This window comes from Thamnophis sirtalis, unplaced genomic scaffold (assembly GCF_051295495.1).
Source record: "Thamnophis sirtalis isolate CommonGarterSnake01/CBP01778 unplaced genomic scaffold, rThaSir2_p1.2 scaffold_1, whole genome shotgun sequence".
NCBI lineage: Eukaryota > Metazoa > Chordata > Lepidosauria > Squamata > Natricidae > Thamnophis > Thamnophis sirtalis.
Genome location: NW_028261381.1, coordinates 124,388,348 through 124,410,158, shown reverse-complemented (window position 1 = coordinate 124,410,158; position 21,811 = coordinate 124,388,348). Strand labels below are relative to the sequence as shown.

At 34.0% G+C, this 21,811-nt stretch overlaps 1 protein-coding gene across 6 annotated transcripts in view; it reads left to right on the top strand.

Annotated features, from left to right (window-relative positions):
* RALGAPA1 (Ral GTPase activating protein catalytic subunit alpha 1) overlaps positions 1 to 21,811 on the top strand; it is a 130,786-nt gene that overhangs the window by 72,695 nt on the left and 36,280 nt on the right. For all 6 annotated transcript variants that reach the window (XM_014071096.2, XM_014071097.2, XM_014071098.2 and 3 more), the window contains 8 exons: positions 4,907 to 5,017; positions 6,789 to 6,857; positions 8,902 to 9,036; positions 10,800 to 10,983; positions 14,556 to 15,420; positions 16,626 to 16,697; positions 18,179 to 18,302; positions 20,429 to 20,584. In XM_014071096.2, the coding sequence (XP_013926571.2) occupies positions 4,907 to 5,017; positions 6,789 to 6,857; positions 8,902 to 9,036; positions 10,800 to 10,983; positions 14,556 to 15,420; positions 16,626 to 16,697; positions 18,179 to 18,302; positions 20,429 to 20,584 (1,716 nt within the window). The remainder of the gene's footprint in view (positions 1 to 4,906; positions 5,018 to 6,788; positions 6,858 to 8,901; positions 9,037 to 10,799; positions 10,984 to 14,555; positions 15,421 to 16,625; positions 16,698 to 18,178; positions 18,303 to 20,428; positions 20,585 to 21,811) is intronic.

Sequence of the window (21,811 nt, the reverse complement as noted above, 5' to 3'; positions counted from 1 at the left end):
TGCTAGCAGTTGCAAAACTTACAATAGCTCACGGCACTTTCTAACAGCCAGCTTCCAAAACACTCAGATCAGATCAACCCAGCATCTAACAAACAGAGAGCTAAAAGTCATTCTGGCTCCTTCTTATGACCTATTGAGGAAAACAACAACCAATCACATTTTACAGTATGATTTAACGAAACAGGTATAGCATTGTTACATGGTTTATATATTGCCAACCCAACCATTAGATTATATTCCTAACAGAGGGAACATTGCTGGTGGGAGTTATTTGTCTCTGCTAGTTGGCACTAATGCAGACATTGGCGAGAATTGCGACAACAGCCCATTAGAGATTGCATTCACAGAAGTAGAATATTTTACTGTTTTATAGCAGGCAAACTGTTTGTTTTTACCAACCATCAATAATGCTATTTTAATTTAAATTTTAGTTAGACATAAATAAAAATGTGTTGATTTAATTGTCTATGGAGATTCTCAGTCATTCAGGTCATGGTTGCCCTAAAGGTGCTTTTTCAAAAGGTGACTGGACTTTATTTGTTTTTCTTTGAAGACATTTTGCTTCTCATCCAAGAAGCTTCTTCACTTCTGAAGAGAACCTTTTGAAAGAGCACCTTTCAGATGTTAATTTAATTATTTCATTTATTTTATTAATTAAAAATTAACAAATGTTACTTGCATCTTTGCATATGGATCAAAGCAGCCCATTGATCAGTGTGTTTTAGGTTATGTGACTCTGTATTTATTTGAGTTTGAAATCCCCAATTTAGTCTAAACAATGCCTAACTTTTAATTTTAAATTAAAAATAGAGTATAATTTTAAAGCAGTATATACAGTGAGAGAAAATAATTGAGATATATCCTCTCTGTACAGTTTGGAAACTGAATGTAAAGCTCAACAGTAGTTTGTGGTAAACCATTATTGGGCATTTATTTGGAATATATATTATTAAAAGAACGTTGGTTCATTTTCTAGTGAAGAAATATGAATAAGTTTGCTTTATAACTTGTCAGTTTTGTTTACAGACAGTATGTACACTATTAGAATGAAATGGCAGTTGACAAAAGCAAATTGCAGGCTTATAACAGATGAACAACACTTTCTGAACTCCAACCAAGCTGTTGTGTCGAAATACAGGGAGCATTTATTTCTTCTAGACAGCGTGAAGTCACAACTTTTCTGATTCAACCATATTGAAAAACTGGAATCCTAGCCACTCCTATCAACTGCTGCAGTTAGCAGCTGTGATGCACACTGCTCCAAAATAACATGTCTTTTAAGTGGGTAGAAAGCCTTACTATGCTGCAGAAAGTATCATTCAAACAATTCTTTAAAAATAGGTGCACTCTGCTGAAATTTGATACTTGAGAAAACATACAGGCCACATGATCACTCTTAACTGCAATTTAACCCAAATGTGCTTTTTTTCAAAAGGCAAATTGACTTCCTTGTTTTTTTCATTTGAAAAGATTTTGCTTCTCATCCATGAAGTTTCTTCAGTTCTAATGGTCTGATGGGGAATGGAAGGATTTATTTATTTATTTAAATCCTTCCATTCCTCACCAGTTTGAAAAAAGCACCTTCGAGACAACCATGATCTGGATGATTGAGAATCTCCATAGAGAACTGCAATTTGAGTTACAGTATAGAAAATAGTAATAGAAAAGTATATGAGAGCCAGTTTGTTATAGTGGTTAAGGCATCAGGCTAGAAACCAGGTGACTGCGATTTCTAATGCCACCATGGGCACAAACCCATCTGGATGACTTTGGACCAGATATTCTCTCTCAGTCCTAGGAAGGAGGCAGTGGCAAACCACTTCTAAAAACTCTTGCCAAGAAAACTCCTGGCAATTGCCATGAGCCAAAAACTCAAACCACCAAAAAAAACCTATGTTGTTGTTGTTTTAAATGTAAAATTGACTCCGTCCAAAATTAAAGCGAAGATATGCAAAACCAAAAAGGCAAATTCTTAAATTTATGATTGGATTTTCAAAACAGGTTCCAGGAAAAATAAGGGTCTTTTTTATGATTGAATTACATGTATGCATTTTATAAATAATTGCTGCTATGTTAGTGTTACATCATATGCAGTTAGCAAACTTGTCTTGATCTATTAGGATAAATATATACAATATTTGATACAATGAAAAGATGAGTTTAAACTACTATTTGAAGGAAAGGATCCCTTGGAAGTCTTTAAGCCAGGGGTCCCCAACCTGTTGGCCACCGGGCCACATGACTGGCTGACCAGTGCGTACACGTTTGTGTGCATGCACACTCCCCACTCACAGTAGTGTTGCCACGAGCACTGCATGGGCCCTTGTGTCACTATGAGCGCAACACGAGTGCTACAGTCGTCATGAGTGCTGCATGGACACAATTGTTGTGAGCGCCACGAAGGAACTACCATTGTTGCAAGCATCACGTGTGCATTTGAGGCCTTCTTGGCACCCGGGCATGTGTGCATAAAGGCGCTTGCCTCCCCCCCCCCCCCCCCCCAGAAAGGTTGGGGAGCTCTGCTTTAAGCAGAAGCTGAAAGTTCATCTAAATTGTATTGACTCAAAAATTCCTATACCAAGCAACAGCTGGATTTAGAAAGCCCCAAATTTTTCCATATTACGAATCAGAAGTTCAATTTAGAATATCCAGTTACTCTCAGAACACAGAATGAGCCTTCTTGGGTCCAACCTTAGATATTGTATGTGAAAAATATTGAACTAGTTGCGTTTGAGAAGCTCCAGCCTGAAACTGGAGGTAGTTTCCAGCAACCAACACTTATATCAGTGATTTAGAAGATTACAGCCACACTTTTAAGTAATATGAATTGATTGCTGTTACTTTAATTAAATTTCACAGTTTAACGGTATGCCTTGTAAAAAACTATTTCTGTCCATTGGGCCTAAATCTTCCTGTGTTTAATTTCAGTGGATGACCTCAGGTTTTAGTATTATGGATGAAAAAAGAAAGTATATTCTCTCTTCACTTTATTTATACTAGGCATGATTTTATATGGCTTTGCACCTTCACCTGCTTTTATTCCAAGCTAAATAACCTTAGCTGCTATAGTATTTCTTTATAGGGGAAACTACTCCAGCATCCTATTATTTTTGTAACCTTTTCACTCTTTCTAGCTCTGAATAAACTTACTTAGGATTCAGTGTTACACACTATACCCAGTGATGTGGTACCATGTATAAGGATATTATTATTTTTTCATAACGTTTATAATTCTATCTCCAATTATTTCAAGCACTGAATTAACTTTTTTAATAGCAGCTGCAAAATGAGTTGACATTTCCATTGAGATATCCACTATGACTTATAGATCCCTTCCCAGGTCTATCACTGCCAGCTTAGATTTATTAATGTAAAGGCAAAATTTAAGGTTTTGCTTGTTTGTTTTGTCAAATTCCATATTTTCATTTATTTACATTTAAATACCTTTCCCATTTTTTATTCCCTTAATTTGCAGACATCTTTGTGGAATTTTTTTTATCCCTTATTGATTTTATTGTCCTGAACAGTTTGATGAACAATCAGATCATGTATGTACAAATCACTGGTTCCAAAATGGATCCCTGAAGGGCCCAATTTTGCATGTCTCCCCAATGTAACAATTGTTCATATAGGTTTACATTTTACTTCTTGTTTTTTAATCAGTTTCAATATCCTCTTAACTAATTCTTGAATCTCAAAGCATTGGTGTTATAATATTGAAGTAAGTGTCACCAACAGCAGAATGGACCATTGCATTTTGCTCCAGTTGGAGTTTACAAAGAGTCTTAAATGAAAACCATCAGTAGAATGAATTACAGTAATCCAAATTAATGTATTCCCATTGTAATTATGGTAATGTAAAAACCACTGTGATCTTTTATATATATTTACATTTGTTATTGCTCATTATAGTAACATTTATTTTAGATATTTTGTCATTTATTATTTATTTACATTTGTATGTGCACTGAGAACTTATATACCAGAGACAAATTCCTTGTGTAGCCAATCACACTTGGTCACTAAAGAATTCCTAATCTGTTCTATTCTGTTCTATTCTATTCCATTCTATTCCAATAGCACTTAGACTTATATACCACTTCATAGTGCTGTACAACCCTCTATAAATGGTTTACAGACTCAGAATATTACCCCAAACAATCTGTGTCCTCATTTTACTGACCTCAGAAGGATGGAAAGCTGTGTCAACCTTGAGCCAGTGAGAATCTAACTGCCGGCAGTCAGCAGAATTAGCATGCAATACTGCATTCTAATACTGTCCCACCATAGCTCATTCTACTTAGTTCTGTTCTGTTTTATTTAAATGTTTTCATTAGTTGAATTTTTTTCTTCTATATGTCGGGTATGGAACTTTTCTCTTAAGAAATAAACCTTTTCTCAATCTGCATAAATCTCAGGTGTTTTAGAGTTTGTTTACAGTGTATTATTTGTATTCTTTGGATTTGTATACCTATCTTAGATTCATAGACATAATTAATTTCTGGTTTAAAGCTATTCAAGAATTGGAGAATAAGTTTGATTTTTACCTGACCACTTTTTTTTACTTTGAATGTATATTTTCCTCTCAACATAAAATAGTAATGAAATGAACTATCTTTGTCTAGTGATTATAGTGCTAGGCTAGAAACTAGAAGGCCATGAAAGCTGCCTTAAGCATGAAAGCTGTCTGGGTGATTTTAGGCCAGTCATTCCCTGTCAACCCCTCCCACCCACCTCACAGAATTATTGTTACAGTGGGAAAAGGAGGAAGGATGAGTATTAGGTATGTTCACCACCTTGAATTGTTTATAAAATTAATGAAGGTGGGGTAAAAATAAATAAAAAATGTTACTCTATTACATTACTATATTGCATTCAGTAATGTTCTTTTTGTGTTTTTTTATAGTTTCCAAATAAAACAGTTGCACATGTGGCTTGTAATATGCTTAATATGCTGGTTCATTATGTACACAGGCTACAATTGTACCAGTCTGATTCACCATTAAAAATAATTCAAGTAAGTAAAAGCAAAATATATATTTGAAGATGGATTTTCATATAATATTTAGTAAAATATTTTCAGAGTGCCGCATGGTACATGTGCCAGTGTAATATTGAAATTTACAGCTTATAGAATATTGTATATTTTCATCAGAATTGTTCATTACCAATACACATATTGGTCAAGAAGTCCAGTTCAAATATAGATACTATGAGGAAGAATGAAAACAGGGACTAAAAATATTTTTCATGTATGTGTGTGTGTGTCCAAGGTTCATTTAAAATCAACCAATTAGTTGTGGTCATTTACAGTAAGATATCTCAGAGGTTCAATCTCTTCCATTAGAGAAGCAAAAGGCAGTGTCACAATTGTAAATAAAACAAAAAAATGATCTGAAGTAATGAAAAATAGGAATAACATTTTAATGTTTAATATGAAGTATATGAATAATATTTTAATATCGTTCAATGTAATCTCAATGTTTTGCCGTGACAGTAAAAGCTTTTTACACACCAGTACACAGCAAATATTTTAAAATACATTACATTGACTCACACTGAATCAAGGTAACTGACTTCTAAGTAAATGTGATTAATATCAATTTTTACAGAACTGATAGCAGTAATTCTTGAATACTGATATTTTGATATTATTCAGTTTCATAATCAGCTTCCAAACAATAACCTAAGACTTTGAAGAGGTTTAAATAGTTGCTAAGTAAGATCATAATGATTATATAGAAGAGAATGAAATAGCTGTTTTGTATTAACAATGCTAAATTAAAACCGCATAGAAAAATTAAATATACAAGAATTAATTTACAAACAAGAATCTATGTGTCTTAAACACTACAAAAGCTACAACACAAATTTTATTCACCGGATAAAGGCAATTGCGCATACAATATGCAAAAATAAAAACAACATCATTTTTCTTGTTCAAAAAAATGTTAAGCTTAGAAAGATAGACCTATATATTATTAAAACTTTCCTTTAAGCAAAATGGTGCATCATAGGCAACAATTTTTGAACCAAGGTACAGATAGTCTTCAACTTATAACAGTTCATTTAGTGACTGTTTGAAGTTACAACTACACTGAAAAAAGTGACTTGTGACCATTTTTCACCCTGATGACCATTGCACCACCCAATTTTGGTCAGATGATCAAAATTCAGCTGTTTGGAAACTGACTCATATTTATGACAGTTGCAGTGTCCTAAGGTGATGTGATCTCTTTTTGTGACCTTCTGACAAGCAAAATTAATGGGAAGCTAGATTCACTTAACAACTGTATTGGTAACTTAACAAGTACGGTGATTCATTTAACAACTGTGGCAAGAAAGATTGTAAAATGTGGCAAAACTCAACCAATTTGTCAGCAACAAAAATTTTGGGCTCAATTTTGGTCCTAAGTTGAGGATTATCTGTACCTCAACCAAGCTAACTTACAGAATGTGTCCAAAATCTGGGATCCATGATTCCAATGGAAATGAAATTTGGCAAATGTTATAAAACACTTCATGACATAAACATCATCAAAAAATAGTTAAGACAATATGTCATGAAACATTTCCTCTGCTGGTGTTTGACTGCTATACAGTTCAACATTTGCTGTTTTCAAAACATCCCTCAATGTATCCCAGCTGTTCTACTGAAGATAGTACACTAGAGGTTTGTCATTGTTGAAGGCATTGAGGAATCTGGCAAAGAAATATTTCTGAAAGGATAATCCAACAGGTCATTGGTAGTCTAATTTCTTTTTTAAAATATGTCTTATTATCCATAGATATTGATAGCTACTATCACTCATCTCTTGCCCAGTACAGAAGCTTCTTCTTATGAGCAAGATAAAAGGGTAAGCAGATTTATTTTATGTTACTGTATTGCAATGTATGTTTATGATAATGCAAAATTGAAGAGGTACAGATAGTTCGGGTTATAAATGAAAGCATGAAGTGTATGTGCAAATTGCATACGTAGGCTTCGGCTCCATTGTTCCTGGATGGATAGGGAGCTTAGGTTCCCCCCTCATTTGTGTTGCTTCCTCATTGACACATTCCTGCTCTCACCACCATCAATTCCATTTCACTTACTTATTTACAGATTTTAATCCTGCCATTATTTTTTTTATTTGGTCAGCTCAAGGCAGTATACCTCAATAATGTTCCTGCATGCTATTCTTTCTGAAACTAGAACTGTGTGAGGTAGGTTGGGCTAAAAGACAAGGAATGGCCCAAAGTCACTCAAGCTCAAATGTACATCAGAAGAGCAGAATATCAATTATTTATTTATTTTTTACTAAAAAAAGAAATCAGCAGAGTCGAGTTTCATCATTTACAATCAGCTGATGATTACAAAATATAGTAATACAAAGCCTCCTTCTGACTTCAGAACACACTCTGTAAATTTGGAGTCACCATGTGAACAGTATTATTAACTGGAATATTGTTAATAAAAGTGTATAAGGCTGCAGAGTCATTGACCTTTGTGAAATATTATAAAATAGATATGTGCAACATAGACACAGCCTTTGGTCATGCTGTGTAACAACAAGTGCTATAAATTGTTACACCAGTTTACCCTGAGAACACTGCTATCGTCTAGCCCTTTCCTTTCCGCTCACAGTAGTTGGGCTTCCCTTTCTGATCACTGTAAGATCCAACAATTCACCCCATTTGAAAAGAAGAGAAAAATATATCTAAGAAACCAAGTGACCCGAGATTCAAGATACAAGTTACATCACTGTGTTAAATGTTATTCTTCCATTTCTATGCATTTTAGCAGTTACAAGTTTGTTATGAACACACACAGTAAAAGAAGAGATAAAACAACTGAACTACAATCAGTACAAATGAATGAATAGAAAGGGTTTCCTTAAAAGGAAGAAATTGTAACCTCTTCTAGCTAGACGTACAAAATTGTGCTTCCCAATTTCTATCCAACACATTCTAAAAAAAAAAAGACAGCCTTTATTTTATTGTATTTTCCTGCTAGTTTATCTTCCACTGACTACAAAGTTATTTTACAGCAGGTTCGATTGTCAATGAGTAACATCCAGCAAGGGTCTTTAATGTGAAACAAATAATGTTTTAGTTTCATACAAAAGTAGCACAGTTATCTGGATCCAAAGCTTGCAGTCTTCAAAAGAAAGTCTGTTTCTATCCATGGAATAGGTGTGCATCGTCTTCTATAAGTTGGGGTGATTTCCCAAATATTTATTATTTATATGTTAGATTTATACTCTACCTCAAGCAGCTTAAGGCAGTGAGAAAGAAAAGTTGTGTGTAGGCACTGCTATTACTGTTTGAACGTGACTCCAGGAATCCAGCTCAATGGGAATTTCAAGCGCAGCATATTGGATGAAATAACATATCAGACAATTGCCTCAATGAACCACGAAAAATGGTGAAATGGTTCAGAAATGGCTCATAGTTTTAGGGTTTCCCATGTTTGCTTTCTTAGAATGCTAACGTTCTTTAATGTTTTTTATTCATAATAGTAAAAAAATTAAAAGTTGACATTAGAATTCCAGTGATTGCTGAGAACATGAACCATAAATGATTACATGTCTACTTTGCTTTTTTATATGTTTATGTACAAAAATAAAAACACTTTGCTTAATCATTCTGCTATACGTTGGTTACAAATATAGTCCATCTAAAATTATGTTTCTTTGAAGTTCTGTTGGGTTCAACTCTCCTACTGAAACTAAAGACATTCTCTTTTAGTAGGATCAAGATTTACATATTTGTTTATGTATTTCTATTATCAAACGGCATAACACATACTGAGATATATGGATTCCTGCTGAAGCTACAGTTAAAAGGGAAGCATGGAAAAGCAAAGCAAATAAATTATACTTCATGGTTATCTATAATTTAGAAATATTTCTATTACAGCTGGTGGTATCTCTACTTCTTTGTTTGTTGGACTGGACAATGGCATTGCCACTACGGACATTATTACAGCCTATTAATCCTGCAGCATTTGAAAATGATAAAACTGAAAAATCTGTTCTTAATTACATATATAAGGTATTTGCTACTCCTTTTACTTTTAGTTTGGTCTTAGAAAAATTTTCTCTTTGAATTTTTTTAACTTTTTCTTTTTGCGAATAAGAAAAGAAGTTATACTGAACAAAAATAGAAGTTATTTTCATGTGTATTTTTTTCAGAATTGTAAAAACCCTGAACAAGTTTGAGAAGTGTAACATACAGTACTTCTCAGTGAATGAGAAGTATGTTGCACTCTGTTCCTTTCACTTCCACTGATGGCTCTGCTAGCAGATACAGCTAACAAATCCAAATGAAGCTTGTTTACTGGTGTATGTCAGAGAATATGTCGAATGAAAGAAAAAAGGCAAAATACCTAATTCGTACAAAACATATCATGAGCAGAACCATCCGGATTTCACAGCTATGCCTGTTGGGAAGAGTAACCAGCAGAAATAATTGGAGAAACTTCTCTATTCCCTGACAAGACAAAATCTGACAATAGATGGACACTCCTAATCACAGTGTACTTTGGACTATTCATTGAATAGAAATAATATATTAAAAGTTCAAAAATAGTTAAAATAGAATAAAATAAATTATTTTGAACCCTTACAGGTGTTATAAATAAAAACAAAGAACTAATGCTAACAGAATAAAACAATATTAAATATTAGGACAGATTGAAAACATTTTAGAAACCAGAAAGGCCTTTGCATGGACCCAAGCAGAAGATGGCCATTATAAACCTTTTTATTCATTTAAAACATTTATATAGCCGCCCATCTTCTAACCAACTCGGTGTGGCTCCCAATCAAAAGTTAAAACAGCATATAAAGCCATATTAAAACTATAAAACTAAGCACAGTAAAAAAAAATTACAAACAACAAAAACCTGATGCCAAGCCAGTCTTCTAATCTGCAGTTATTGAATCTTATCTTAATGCTTCATGGAAAAGCAGTACTTCAGTACCTTATAAAAGGCTCGGATGGTAGAGACCTAATGAACTTCAGGTGTATTTGTGTGTGGAGTATTCCATACAGCAGGATATGTAATAATAAAGGTGTGCTCCCATCAGAGGGCATTATTTGGGGGAAGGCATTAGGAACATGCCCATCCTATCTGGTTAGTGTACCACAGTTAAAGGGGTGTTTTCATTTATACCTCTGTGGGGAGGCAGACTCAAACATCAGTCTCAGATAAAATCTCAAATCTAGGTAAAAGCATTGAGGATTTATTTTTTTAATAGCGATTTTCCAAACCTAAAAAATCCTTAAAAAATCAAAACAGTATTCTAAATTACCAGTAACAAGGTTTGTCAGTACCCAGCCATATTCAGTAGCAGTTTATTTTAGAAGGCTACTCTTGGATAGGAATGTGACAGTCAGTTTGGACTGAAAAAAGGGATCCAGTTGAAGCCATTCATTGACATACTAACTTCACTTGATTAACTCAGAATATCTTTCCCTTTCTCTCTTAGACCAATGTAGCTCAATTACAGGAACAAATGTACTGCATGAAAGGAAAAGCAGGATATGAATACAATAATGGATACTACCTTAAATAATAATCACATATCATGAGAACAGTTACAAATCAGAATAGTATGAAATGATTTTCATCATCTTTTCCTTTGACAAATAAAATTATGTACTCTTTTGTATAAATGTAGTTATATCACATATTTAAGAAGTCTGTGTATCCTGGGTGGATTTTATGTCAATCTTCTGAGAAGCAATCCTGGTTTCACTTTAGTCTTTCATACTTATATACCTAGATTTTAGTATATTTTGTTTTTTTTAAGGTTCTTCATGGATGTGTCTATGGATCTCAGTGCTTTAGTAACGTGAAGTATTTTCCAATGAGCCTGTCTGATTTAGCATCTTTGGATTATGATCCTTTTATGCATTTGGAAAATTTAAAAGAACCAGAACCACTCCATTCACCTGATTCAGAACGGTCTTCCAAACTCCAGCCAGTCACAGAAGGTTTGTTTGGTTTAATTGACTTCCTTTTCTGATCATGTATCATAGATTTTCTAATATTGAAGTATCAGTCTCGAGTATTAATTCTTTAATTACACTCTAATAGTTCAGTTATAGATTATAGGTAATGTCAGTAAGCATTGAATAGATTAATATAATTTTGAGTAATTACAACTCCTTTTGGTATAATAAGTACGTCTTTACAACATACATCAACTTCATAACAGATTTTTCTCTACCCCAGTAAACAAGTAAAACTTTTTTAATTTTTATTGATAACAAATATTTACATATGTTATTTAGCAAGCAAGCAATTACAAAATGTTTAACTTAGTATGCACTATTTTGTAATTCTTAAAATTTGCTTCATGCTTATGAACTTATTTTTTTCAAACTTTATTTTTTATCTAAAAATTAAATACCTTGAATTAATAATTCAAATAATTTTAATTTAGATTTTTTTTCTTGTATGAAATATTAAATGGTACTAGTGAAAAGAAATTTGGGAGACATAGGCTTTCATACTGAGGCTAAATATTCTGTGTAGGATCATTCTCCTCCAATATTAAGCTGTTCCCTTTAGGCTTCCTTAAAGGTATTAAGGACTAGATAAATACAGAACCTTTTTGTAGCAGCTGTGTGCTAACAGCAGGTGATTTTGTGGTCTGTAGTGACTCCGTGCTGTTTTTTTTATGTGGAGAAAATGGCTAATCATTGTACCCTTGTCTAAGGCATGCTTCATCATTTTCAAGTACTTTTTTGGCCAAAGAATTCTGAACACAGAGCTGTCCTCTAATAAGCTCAGTATTGGATTGAACAAATCTGATTTGAGCACTATTGGCAGGAGGAACGGTAATTATTAAATTTACTGAGCAGTGAAGCAAGCTACTGTAGTTGGCTTTTTGTCAAATGGCTGTGGTCTTATTAGTGAAGAGTAATCATCTGCAGGGTCAGAATGAAAGCAGCACCAAAGGATTCATTCCCTCCTAATTACAGTTTCACCTATACATATTATGCAAAGCTAATATTTAAACTAGTTGCCAAGATTAATTTCCTCTACATGTTACATTGCAAGGGTAAAGAATTGCAGCCGGTTTTTGTGCCTTACTGCTTTTGTATGCTGTAATAATGTGTAATTATGGGTTCACAGCAAATACTCTGTGATTTGTTTAATCTGCCTATTTGAAAAGACAACCTTGAATAGTTCCCTCCGCCTCTTCTTAAATTAGTATCTATTGGAGAAAACACCAGCATTGCTGTCCTTTATTTGTGCATTTCCACACAGGAGTAAGTCCTGGGTATTTTTTAAAATCCTAAATGAGATTTTTTTCCCCTTCTATTATATTGTCTTAGGTAAGTTAATAACCTATTTTAAAAAGATCCCTGACAAACCTGGTTGGGTGACCAGTATATATTTTGTCAATTTTGGTACTCCTAATAATATTAAAATTTCAGTAATTTTCATTTTCCACAGCAGCCTACAATTCTAAAAGATACAAAGCTGATTGTTGTGAATGAGCTCATATCAAAAAGCATGACCTAAATTATATTTGGTACACAACAGTGTTAATATAATTCTTTGATTGTCTTTCTTCTCACTTCCTAAGATTCTCCTTTTATTTTAAGACTTTGTCCAATTTGTTTATGTCAGAAAGAAATGTTGCTATTTTGGCCTACAAAAATAAGTTTCTTAAACATTATCACAATATTATTATTCTCCAAAAAAGATACATTATTTTCAGATTTAAGTCATTAATCCGGCAAAAATAGGAAGTATATTAAATAAAGCTTGTTTGAAGCTTGTGTTGCTTCAGAATGTTTACACTGTATAACAGGGCTATCAATCTCCCACCCCAGGGACCGGATGCGTCACGCACTGGCCACGCCCACGTGGTTTAGTGAAGGGGGGAAATCACGATATGTCACGTGACGCCAATGTAACGATGTGAGTTTGATACCCCTGCTTTATAAGGAAATATTAAGAACTCTATAAAGCCATTCAGTACAATGTTGAAATCCATAGCTTCATAAATATGTCAAGTTCTCAGAATTAATATTAATGAAAAAGAGGAAACTACAGGTCAAGTGCTGATTCCACTATGAGGCAACTGTCGTTAAAGGTCAGCAGATAATGAATTAGTTACAACACAAAATATGCTATATAAACTGTACTGAAAGAAAAAGGCACTATGAGGATTAGAAGAACCAAGTTTGGACACACATTATGGCACTACACTCATCTTTTACAATAACTCTGTACATAGATGTCAGCCATTCTTCCCACTGAGAATCTCATAGTCAAGAAAAAAAAACATAAAATTTAAACCTGGGGGTATCTGTATATCTCTTTCTCTCTGTGTTTCTATATTTATATAATGGCTTGAGGCCTATAGTTGCCAGGTGCTAGTTTTCTGCCTTGAAAACAGCTTTTCTAAAGTCCGTAATAAAATTAAAGAGTCATGTTTTTTAATATCTGCCTGTTCGTTCTCAAATCTAAATGAAGACACCATTTGGATTGTTCTATAGCTTCAGGCTCTGGGAATATGCAAGCCTTCTTTTTAGCATAAAGATTTGTGCTTATTAGAAAATAGGATTAGAAGAATTATTGTTTTTAATATATTAATAATATTGTAATTAATTCACAACTGGCTGTCATTCCAATCAATTTTTTGAATATTAATTCAAAGCATTATAATTAACTAGCTTCAGTAGAAAAATTATTAAAGTCTTCTAATGAATAACAGTATAAATCTAAACATATTTATTTAGTGTAAATTCAGTAAAAATTACTCCCAGCAAAACATGTTCAGGATTTCAACCTAATCTCAGGATTGTAATTATTTCTTTTCTGTTTTCTTTTCTTAAAAACAAGCACTTTTCTTTGTAACTATTTATGTTGGGGTGTGTGTGTGTGTGTGTGTGTGTGTGTGTGTGTGTTTTCTCATAGATTTTCACGGGTACAGGTATGCGGGTTTTGGTGTATTCGGGTCTTTTCCCGGGTAAGATTGAGAGTATCTTGGCGACGTTTCAACGACATACATACATACCATAAAATGAAATTAATTTATTAGAACTATTAATAGTCATAATTTTTCTTAAACAGTATTGTCTATGAGAAAATATCTCTCAGTATCATTTCAGCTGTGAAATATCAGTTTCCTTCGTAACGTGCTGACAGTGTTTGCTTCTTCTGTCTTCATTCTGTATTTGCCATAATCCCCACAGTGGCCTGCTCTTTTTCAAGAACGAAAGCTAATAGCTTCTGTTCATATTTTTCATTTCTCTATGCTGTTGAAGTGTTAAAATATTTTTACAATTTGTATTTTTAAAGCTGTATTCTCTGTAAAATTACTTTTTTATATTATCATTATCATTTAATAATTGTTTTTATTTTAATTAAAATGCATATTATCTGCCGTTACCAGTATTTTTCTTACAGCACTTTGTGAATATGGTGCCATGCAAGTCATACTGCATCTCTTCAGAGTCCATTAACATTTAAACAGATAGAAATTACATTTTACATTGCTAGGAGTGAAACCTAAAGTATTGAATTTTGTTTTTGTGTTTTTCAGTAAAATCTCATATGCAACAAGGACTGATCTCTGTGGCGGCTCGTACTGTGATAGCTCATCTGGTAAACCACTTAGGCCATTATCCAATGAGTGGGGGGCCTGCTATGCTAACAAGTCAAGTATGTGAAAATAATGACAATCCTTTCTGCGAGAACCTTGAACTTTCTCCTGAGCTTTTTGAGAACCCCAATCTCCAGTTCTTTGTATTAAATAATACCACATTAGTTTCATGTATACAGATAAGAGCCGAAGAGAACATGCCTGGAGGAGGTTTGTCTGCTGGACTTGTCTCAGCCAATTCAAACGTCCGAATTATAGTGCGGGATCTGTCTGGGAAATATTCTTGGGATTCTGCCATCATGTATGGGCCTCCCCCTCTATGTGGCCTAAGTGAACCAACCACTTTTATGCTTTCACTGCCCCATCAAGAGAAATCAGAAAATGCCTCAGAACCTCCTGCATATATAGAAGAAATGTATGTAAAGGATGGAATTACTCTTCCACTAAAAAGAAGACTTAGAGACACTGTGCCAACATGGGATACTATAAAGGATGAACAAGATGCTCTTGATGAGCTTTTGCAATATGTGGGAATCACTAGTCCTGAGTGTTTACAGAGGACAGGTGTGTCTCTCAATATACCTGCTCCTCAGCCTATCTGTGTGTCAGAGAAGCAGGAAAATGATGTAATCAATGCAATCCTTAAACAGGACACTGAAGAGAGAGATTTTATTGAAAAGCACTTCAGTGACTTAAATATGAAGGCTATGGAGCAGGATGAACCAATTCCACAAAAGCCCTATTCGGCATTTTACTATTGCAGGTTACTCCTTAGTATTCTTGGAATGAATTCTTGGGATAAAAGGTAAATGATAATATTATTTGCTCTTAAAATCAACATAATTTGATCTTTTTCAGAACTGAGAGAGATTTTAAGTGACATACATGCTGCTACTAAAAACAATAGCAGAATATATCTTCTTTTTCCAGGACAGCCACTCCTCGTTTAGCAACTATCTCAGTTAGCAACTATTTGCAAATTCTATATTAATAAACAGTAATAAAAATCAATGTGTACAATTACAACCAAAATTTTGGGGTCAAATTTTTTTTTTTCAATGTTAAACTGATTAAGGTTTCGTCAATTTCAGGCAGAAGGCCAGCTGGACAGAAGGTTTAATGAACTAATTAAGGTTACAGAGGTAGCCTATCACTAGCACTTTTTAAAGGGAAGTGCTATGTTATCAAGAAAGGTAGGTCAGGAAGAGAAAGCTTGTTTAAGCAGTCTCTCCACCTTGAGAGGAGGTAAAAAGGGAAAAAAATCTTGTCAGGCATAGGGCTCTGTATGAAGATAACATTATATGAATGAGAGAGCAGCAACTAGTGATCTTCAGAGCATCTCTCCCTCCTTTCCCCCTCTCTCTGTGTCACATGTTCACTTAGCAACCTTTTTGTTTAACGACAAAGTCACGGAACAAATTGTAGTCGCTAAACAAGACAAGGATGTAATGAAATTAAATCCAAATGTTCTCTCACTTCTGTATTAAGATTTTCTTAGCCATGAGTGTACATAATGTAAATTACTACACAACTGTAGGAGGATAGTGGTGTTGTTTTGTTTGTATTATGACACATTATAGAAGAGGAACAGCTAAATATATGCCATAATGTATTAATGAATCATCAAAATCCTATCTACTTTTCAAAGATGCCTTCCTAGATGCCTCCTAATATTCCCAAATCTCTAGTCCTAATTTGAGAGCCAGTTTGGTTTAGTGGTTTATATGTTCCAAGGGAAATGTTGTTCAAGTCACCAGGTTAAAGAAGTGGAATGGAGTAAGAATTACAGTAAAGACCCTAATAAGGATTCAGAAAATTATCGGGGATAAAAAAAAGTTTGTGTGTGTTTTTTATAAATAAAGATCTTTTCATTTTTTATGTGAAAAGATTTTTCAAAAGGCAAGGAAACTGTAGGAGATAATAAATCGAAATGAAAAGGTGTAATTGTTTGCTATATCTGTCATTCTACACAGATAATGAAAACATTTTTTATTAAATTTCCTTACTTAGGAGAAGCTTTCATCTTCTGAAAAAAAATGAAAAACTACTTCGAGAACTTCGAAATTTGGATTCAAGACAATGGCAAGTTATCTGCTATAAGCAATTTTTACGTGTGGTAATTTCCTTTTTTAAATTGCACTTCAATGTCATTACTTTTTAAAATCATGTAGAATTCGAATTGTTATAAGATATTCCAATTTCTGTGACAATAGACATTTTTATTTAAAAAATGAATTAAAAGATTTGCCTCTTAGTAATTGTTTTTAGCACAAATCTGCCAGTGCCTATAGTTCTGTTAATACAATCTTATTTAATTTATTAGAACTCTTACATTCTAAAAACATAAAATAGCTAATGTTAATTCTTAACATTTGAACTGAATCATTCTTTAATGATTCTTTCATGCTTTAACAGAAATGGAAGCGACTAGATATGAAGCACAGCGTATTTCTGTCAGCTTATAGGTAGTCCTTGACTTACAATTGGCCATTTAGTAGACATTCATAGTTAAGATGGTTTTAACATTTCAACATCATCCCACCCCCAATCATATAACTGCATGTTGGGCACTCAGCAACTGGCCTAATTTACAGCCATTTGCAGTGTTTCACAGTCACATGACTGCAATTTACAATATTTTTGACAGAAACTAGCATTCACTTCCAGTTACCAGCAAAAACTGGCCCATAACAAACAGTGGGTTTCCTTAATGACCATTGCATAAGAGATAATAAAATCAGGTCAGTCACATGATGACCGCTTTACAACCATCATGTCTTACAACCTTAATTGCCAGGGTCAATTACAGTCATTAATCAAGGGCTAAATGTAAAAAAAAAAAGGCATATTTCAGAAGAGCTTTATTTCAACCAGAGAACTGTATTTCTTTATTGGCCACAAGGTCAGTTTTTATGAAGTGTATAGGGTCTTTAAGCTTATAACTAATTGTAATGAAAGAAAGGTATAACTCCATAACTTGTGAAAATATTGCTAATATATGTGTGTTCATATCTTCCAATTAGAGCAAATTTAAAGATTATTTTCAGCCATTTCAGGAGAAAATATTGCAGATTGCCAGATTTTATTGCTGTTTGGGGAAAAAAACTTGTTTGTATGAATGCAAACAAATTTTGGAATTACAGTCTTCTGTGCATATGAATTTTAGCATTGACCTATTTTAAGATATAGTAGTGAAAATGTCTGATTTGAAACATTTAGAAACCAAGCTAAGATATGGCTTCTCACGTTATCCCCCCCCCCCCCCCGAAAAAATTGTGAAACTTATTTTTGCAATGTTACAAATGTTATATAATCAAAAATAGTATTTCTATAGTATAATAAAGTACATAATTTTGATTATACAGTATATTATGAAGAGAGTTTTTTTTTAAATGATCTTTGCTTTAGGAGTATAAATAAATAAGCAAAGACACGTATAAATAAAAACTGAAATCTCCTTCAATTCCTTTTAGAATGAAGGAAATTATATTAGCCTTTCTATATGTCCACTATGAGTGATGTCAGAGAATATTCTTATATAATTGCAATCATATGTCTTACAGCCGAGAGACACACAAAATTGCAGTATTTTATGTTGCTGAGGGACAAGAAGATAAACACTCCATCCTGACTAACACTGGAGGAAGCCAAGCATATGAGGATTTTGTAGCAGGTCTTGGTTGGGAGGTACACTTCTATCTCATCCCAATCTAATCAATTCATTTATTTTTTCAAATGTTGTGATGTATTAAATAACAGCATTTATTTAATAATTAGAAACATTAGAAACAATTTGAGATTTCTTTGTGAGGTACAGTATATGTGGTACCTTGCTCAATAGTGGTCTGTGAGAGGGATCTTGGAGTCCTAGTGGACAATCACTTAAATATGAGCTAGCAGTGTGCAGCAGCTGCCAAAAAAGCCAACACAGTTCTAGGCTGCATAAACAGAAGTATAGAATCAAGATCACATGAAATGTTAATACCACTTTATAATGCCTTGGTAAGGCCACACTTGGAATACTACATCCAGTTTTGGTCGCCACAATGTAAAAAAGATGTGAAGACTCTACAAAGAGTGCAGAGGAGAGTAACAAAGATGATTAGGGGACTGGAAGCTAAAACATACTAAGAACGGTTGCAGGAACTGGGTATGTCTAGTTTAATGAAAAGAAGTATTAGGGGTGACATGACAGCAGTGTTCCAATATCTCGGGCTGCCACAAAGAAGAGGGAGTCAAGCTATTCTCCAAAGCACCTGAGGATAGAACAAGAAGCAATAGGTAGAAACTAATCAAGGAGAGAAGCAACTTAGAACTGAGGAGAAATTTCCTGACAGTTAGAACAATTAACCAGTGGAACAACTTGCCTCCAGAATTTTTGAATGTTCCAACACTGGAAGTTTTTAAGAAGATATTGGATAACCATTTGTCTGGCGTGGTGTAGGGTTTCCTGCCTAGAAAGGGGCTTGGACTAGAAGACCTTCAAGGTCCCTTCCAACTCTGTTATTCTGTTATTCTTTCAGTCTGAAAAACTATCATTCTATTTCACAAGCTGCTTATAGGACTTATAAGAAGGTGGTTAACATTCCTATCATGTATCTGAAGCAGATTTTTTTTGTCATAACAGACTTTTATCAACAGAAAAAATAGACATCACTTGGGTTTGTGATGCATGTGATTTTCTTAAAAGCCAAGTTCTTTTTGAATGGTGGGAAGAACAGGGACATGTGTTAGTTTCACAATTATTCTTACAGAATCTGGAGATTATGTTGGAAATTTTCATAAACATTTCAACATTTGTGTAATTTGCCAGTTCTATATTTGGTGATAGGAAGACCAGCTCTGCTTCTTTTGCATCTAGGAACAACATCAAATCCTAGCTAGCACCTGTTTAAAATTGTTCTCTTTAGAAGAGCTCCATTTATTAAGAGGAAATGTTATTTCTGAACGACAGATCTTTCCCACTCACAATTCCAGTGTCCACTGCATTGAGCCTAATTTTGGTTACTAAAATGTCATAGTCAAACCACCAGTATGAGAGTACAGGTAGTCCTCAACTTAAGACCATAATTAGGCCAAAAATTTCTGTTGCTAAGGGAAACATTTGTTAAGTGAGTTTTGCCTCATTTTACGATCTTTCTTGCCATAAAGGAATCACTGCTGTTTTTAAATTAATAACATGGTTGTTAAGTAAGTCTGGTTCCCCATTGACACTACTTGTAAGAAAGTAAAAAGGTGCTTGCTTAATCCTGGGACATGCAACCATCATAAATATGAGCCAGTTGCTATGTGTCTGAATTTTGATCACATGGCCATGGGGAGGCTGCAATGATCATAAGTGTGAAAAACGGTCATAAGTGACTTTTTTCAGTAACATAACTTTGAACGGTCAGTAAATGAACTGTATGTAAGTCGAGGACTACCTGTAGTATGCTTGAAAATTACCATTCCAATTGCTACTGGAAATAACAATAGATGGGATTAATGTAGATCAGCTCACTTTTGGGAGTCCCATGTGCTAGGTATGCCATCTAACCACCGCAAAACATGTGCCTAAGAATAATTCTGTGGCAGAGTAGAATTATTTATATAGATTTAACTAGGTTGGGCTAATTTTTTTTAGCTTTGTGAACCCGAAATATTTGTTGTTAAAAAATCAATAATCTTGATTTTGAATGGAGTCAGTAAATATTAATGGCAATGAACAAATGTACATGTCTCCTCCTTCCATTTCGTATCCTTTAGACCTAGTCCAAAAAATCTCTACTTTATATTATACAGATACTTTATGTTGCAATGACTTTTTATTTTAGGTGAACCTAACAAATCATTGTGGTTTTATGGGAGGACTACAGAAAAACAAAAGCACTGGATTGACCACTCCATATTTTGCTACCTCTATGGTTGAAGTAATGTTTCATGTATCAACCAGAATGCCTTCTGATTCAGATGACTCCCTAACAAAAAAGGTAGGTATTCCAAAATAACCTTTCACACTCTAATTAGTTATTGTGGTGTGGTGATTAAGTTATTGTACTAAAACCCGAGAGATTCTCAGTCATAAAAGTCACTGATTAACCTTGGGCCACTGACTGCCTCTCCATCAAATCCACCTCACTGAGTTATTTTGGCAAAACTTGGGAAAGGATGCACACTAATAGAGGAAAAACGGGATATTCAGTAAATCTAACAACTATAAAGGCTGATTCATTACATGATTGGGAGGCCAATTCAAAGTTCTGCCATTCCACCATACACAGCTACCTGGCAAGAGTCACACTAGCAGGAAAGCAGGAAAGGCTATTTCCTTTCAGGTATTTTTTACTCTTCTCATGTGATAATTGAGCCAGATAGTAACCCTCTTTAAAGGAACTGGTTCAGTGTGAATCTCAGTATCTATAGGGCATTATGAAAAATATTCTATGTATCTGGCAAATAAACTCACTTGGTTACACTATTGAGTTGAACTCTTCTAGCCGGATCCTGTTGAGTTGGCCAAGCCATCGTCTTGTCTTGTTAGATGTGAAGTGTTTCAGTTTGGGAAATCTAAAGAAGTGGATTTTGCATCCTCTCAATTATAGTCTGTCATAGTAAAAGACAATATGAATAATGGGAGGAATCTTAAAGAATAAGCTTGTAAAATTGTTCTGTATTTTGTATACAAGCAATACATGTAGTCTCAAAGTGAACTGTAGGAAAAATGACACATGTCTCTGATAGTCTATGCTTCAGTTATATCCTCACCCAAGAAATAACCCAAATTTATTAATAGTTGAAAAACAATTTAAAGCAGCTCTTTTCCAAACATTTTGGCCCCATTTGACTGGCACTATGTGGCTATAATTATGTTTTTTTTATTGTGAAATGGTTTTTTTTTTTGCTTGCATTTATTGTAAACTGCCCAGTTGTTCAGATCTGGAATGGGTAATAAAAAGAGTTTCATTTTGAGTTAAATTCATTAACATGCATGTTAGCATAGGGGAGTCTTTCAAAATAATATAAATCCAGGATCTAAAAGTATTGGGGCAGTTTAAAATTCTTTTTTTCCTGATCCACTTCCAACTTGGTTATTTAGACATTGGCTTCTGACCAAATAGATAGGGGATGCACACTTTACCATGAACAACCATATCAAAAATACATTATCATCTAACAATTACATATATTTGTAGCCAGTATATGTGATCAGCAACTCC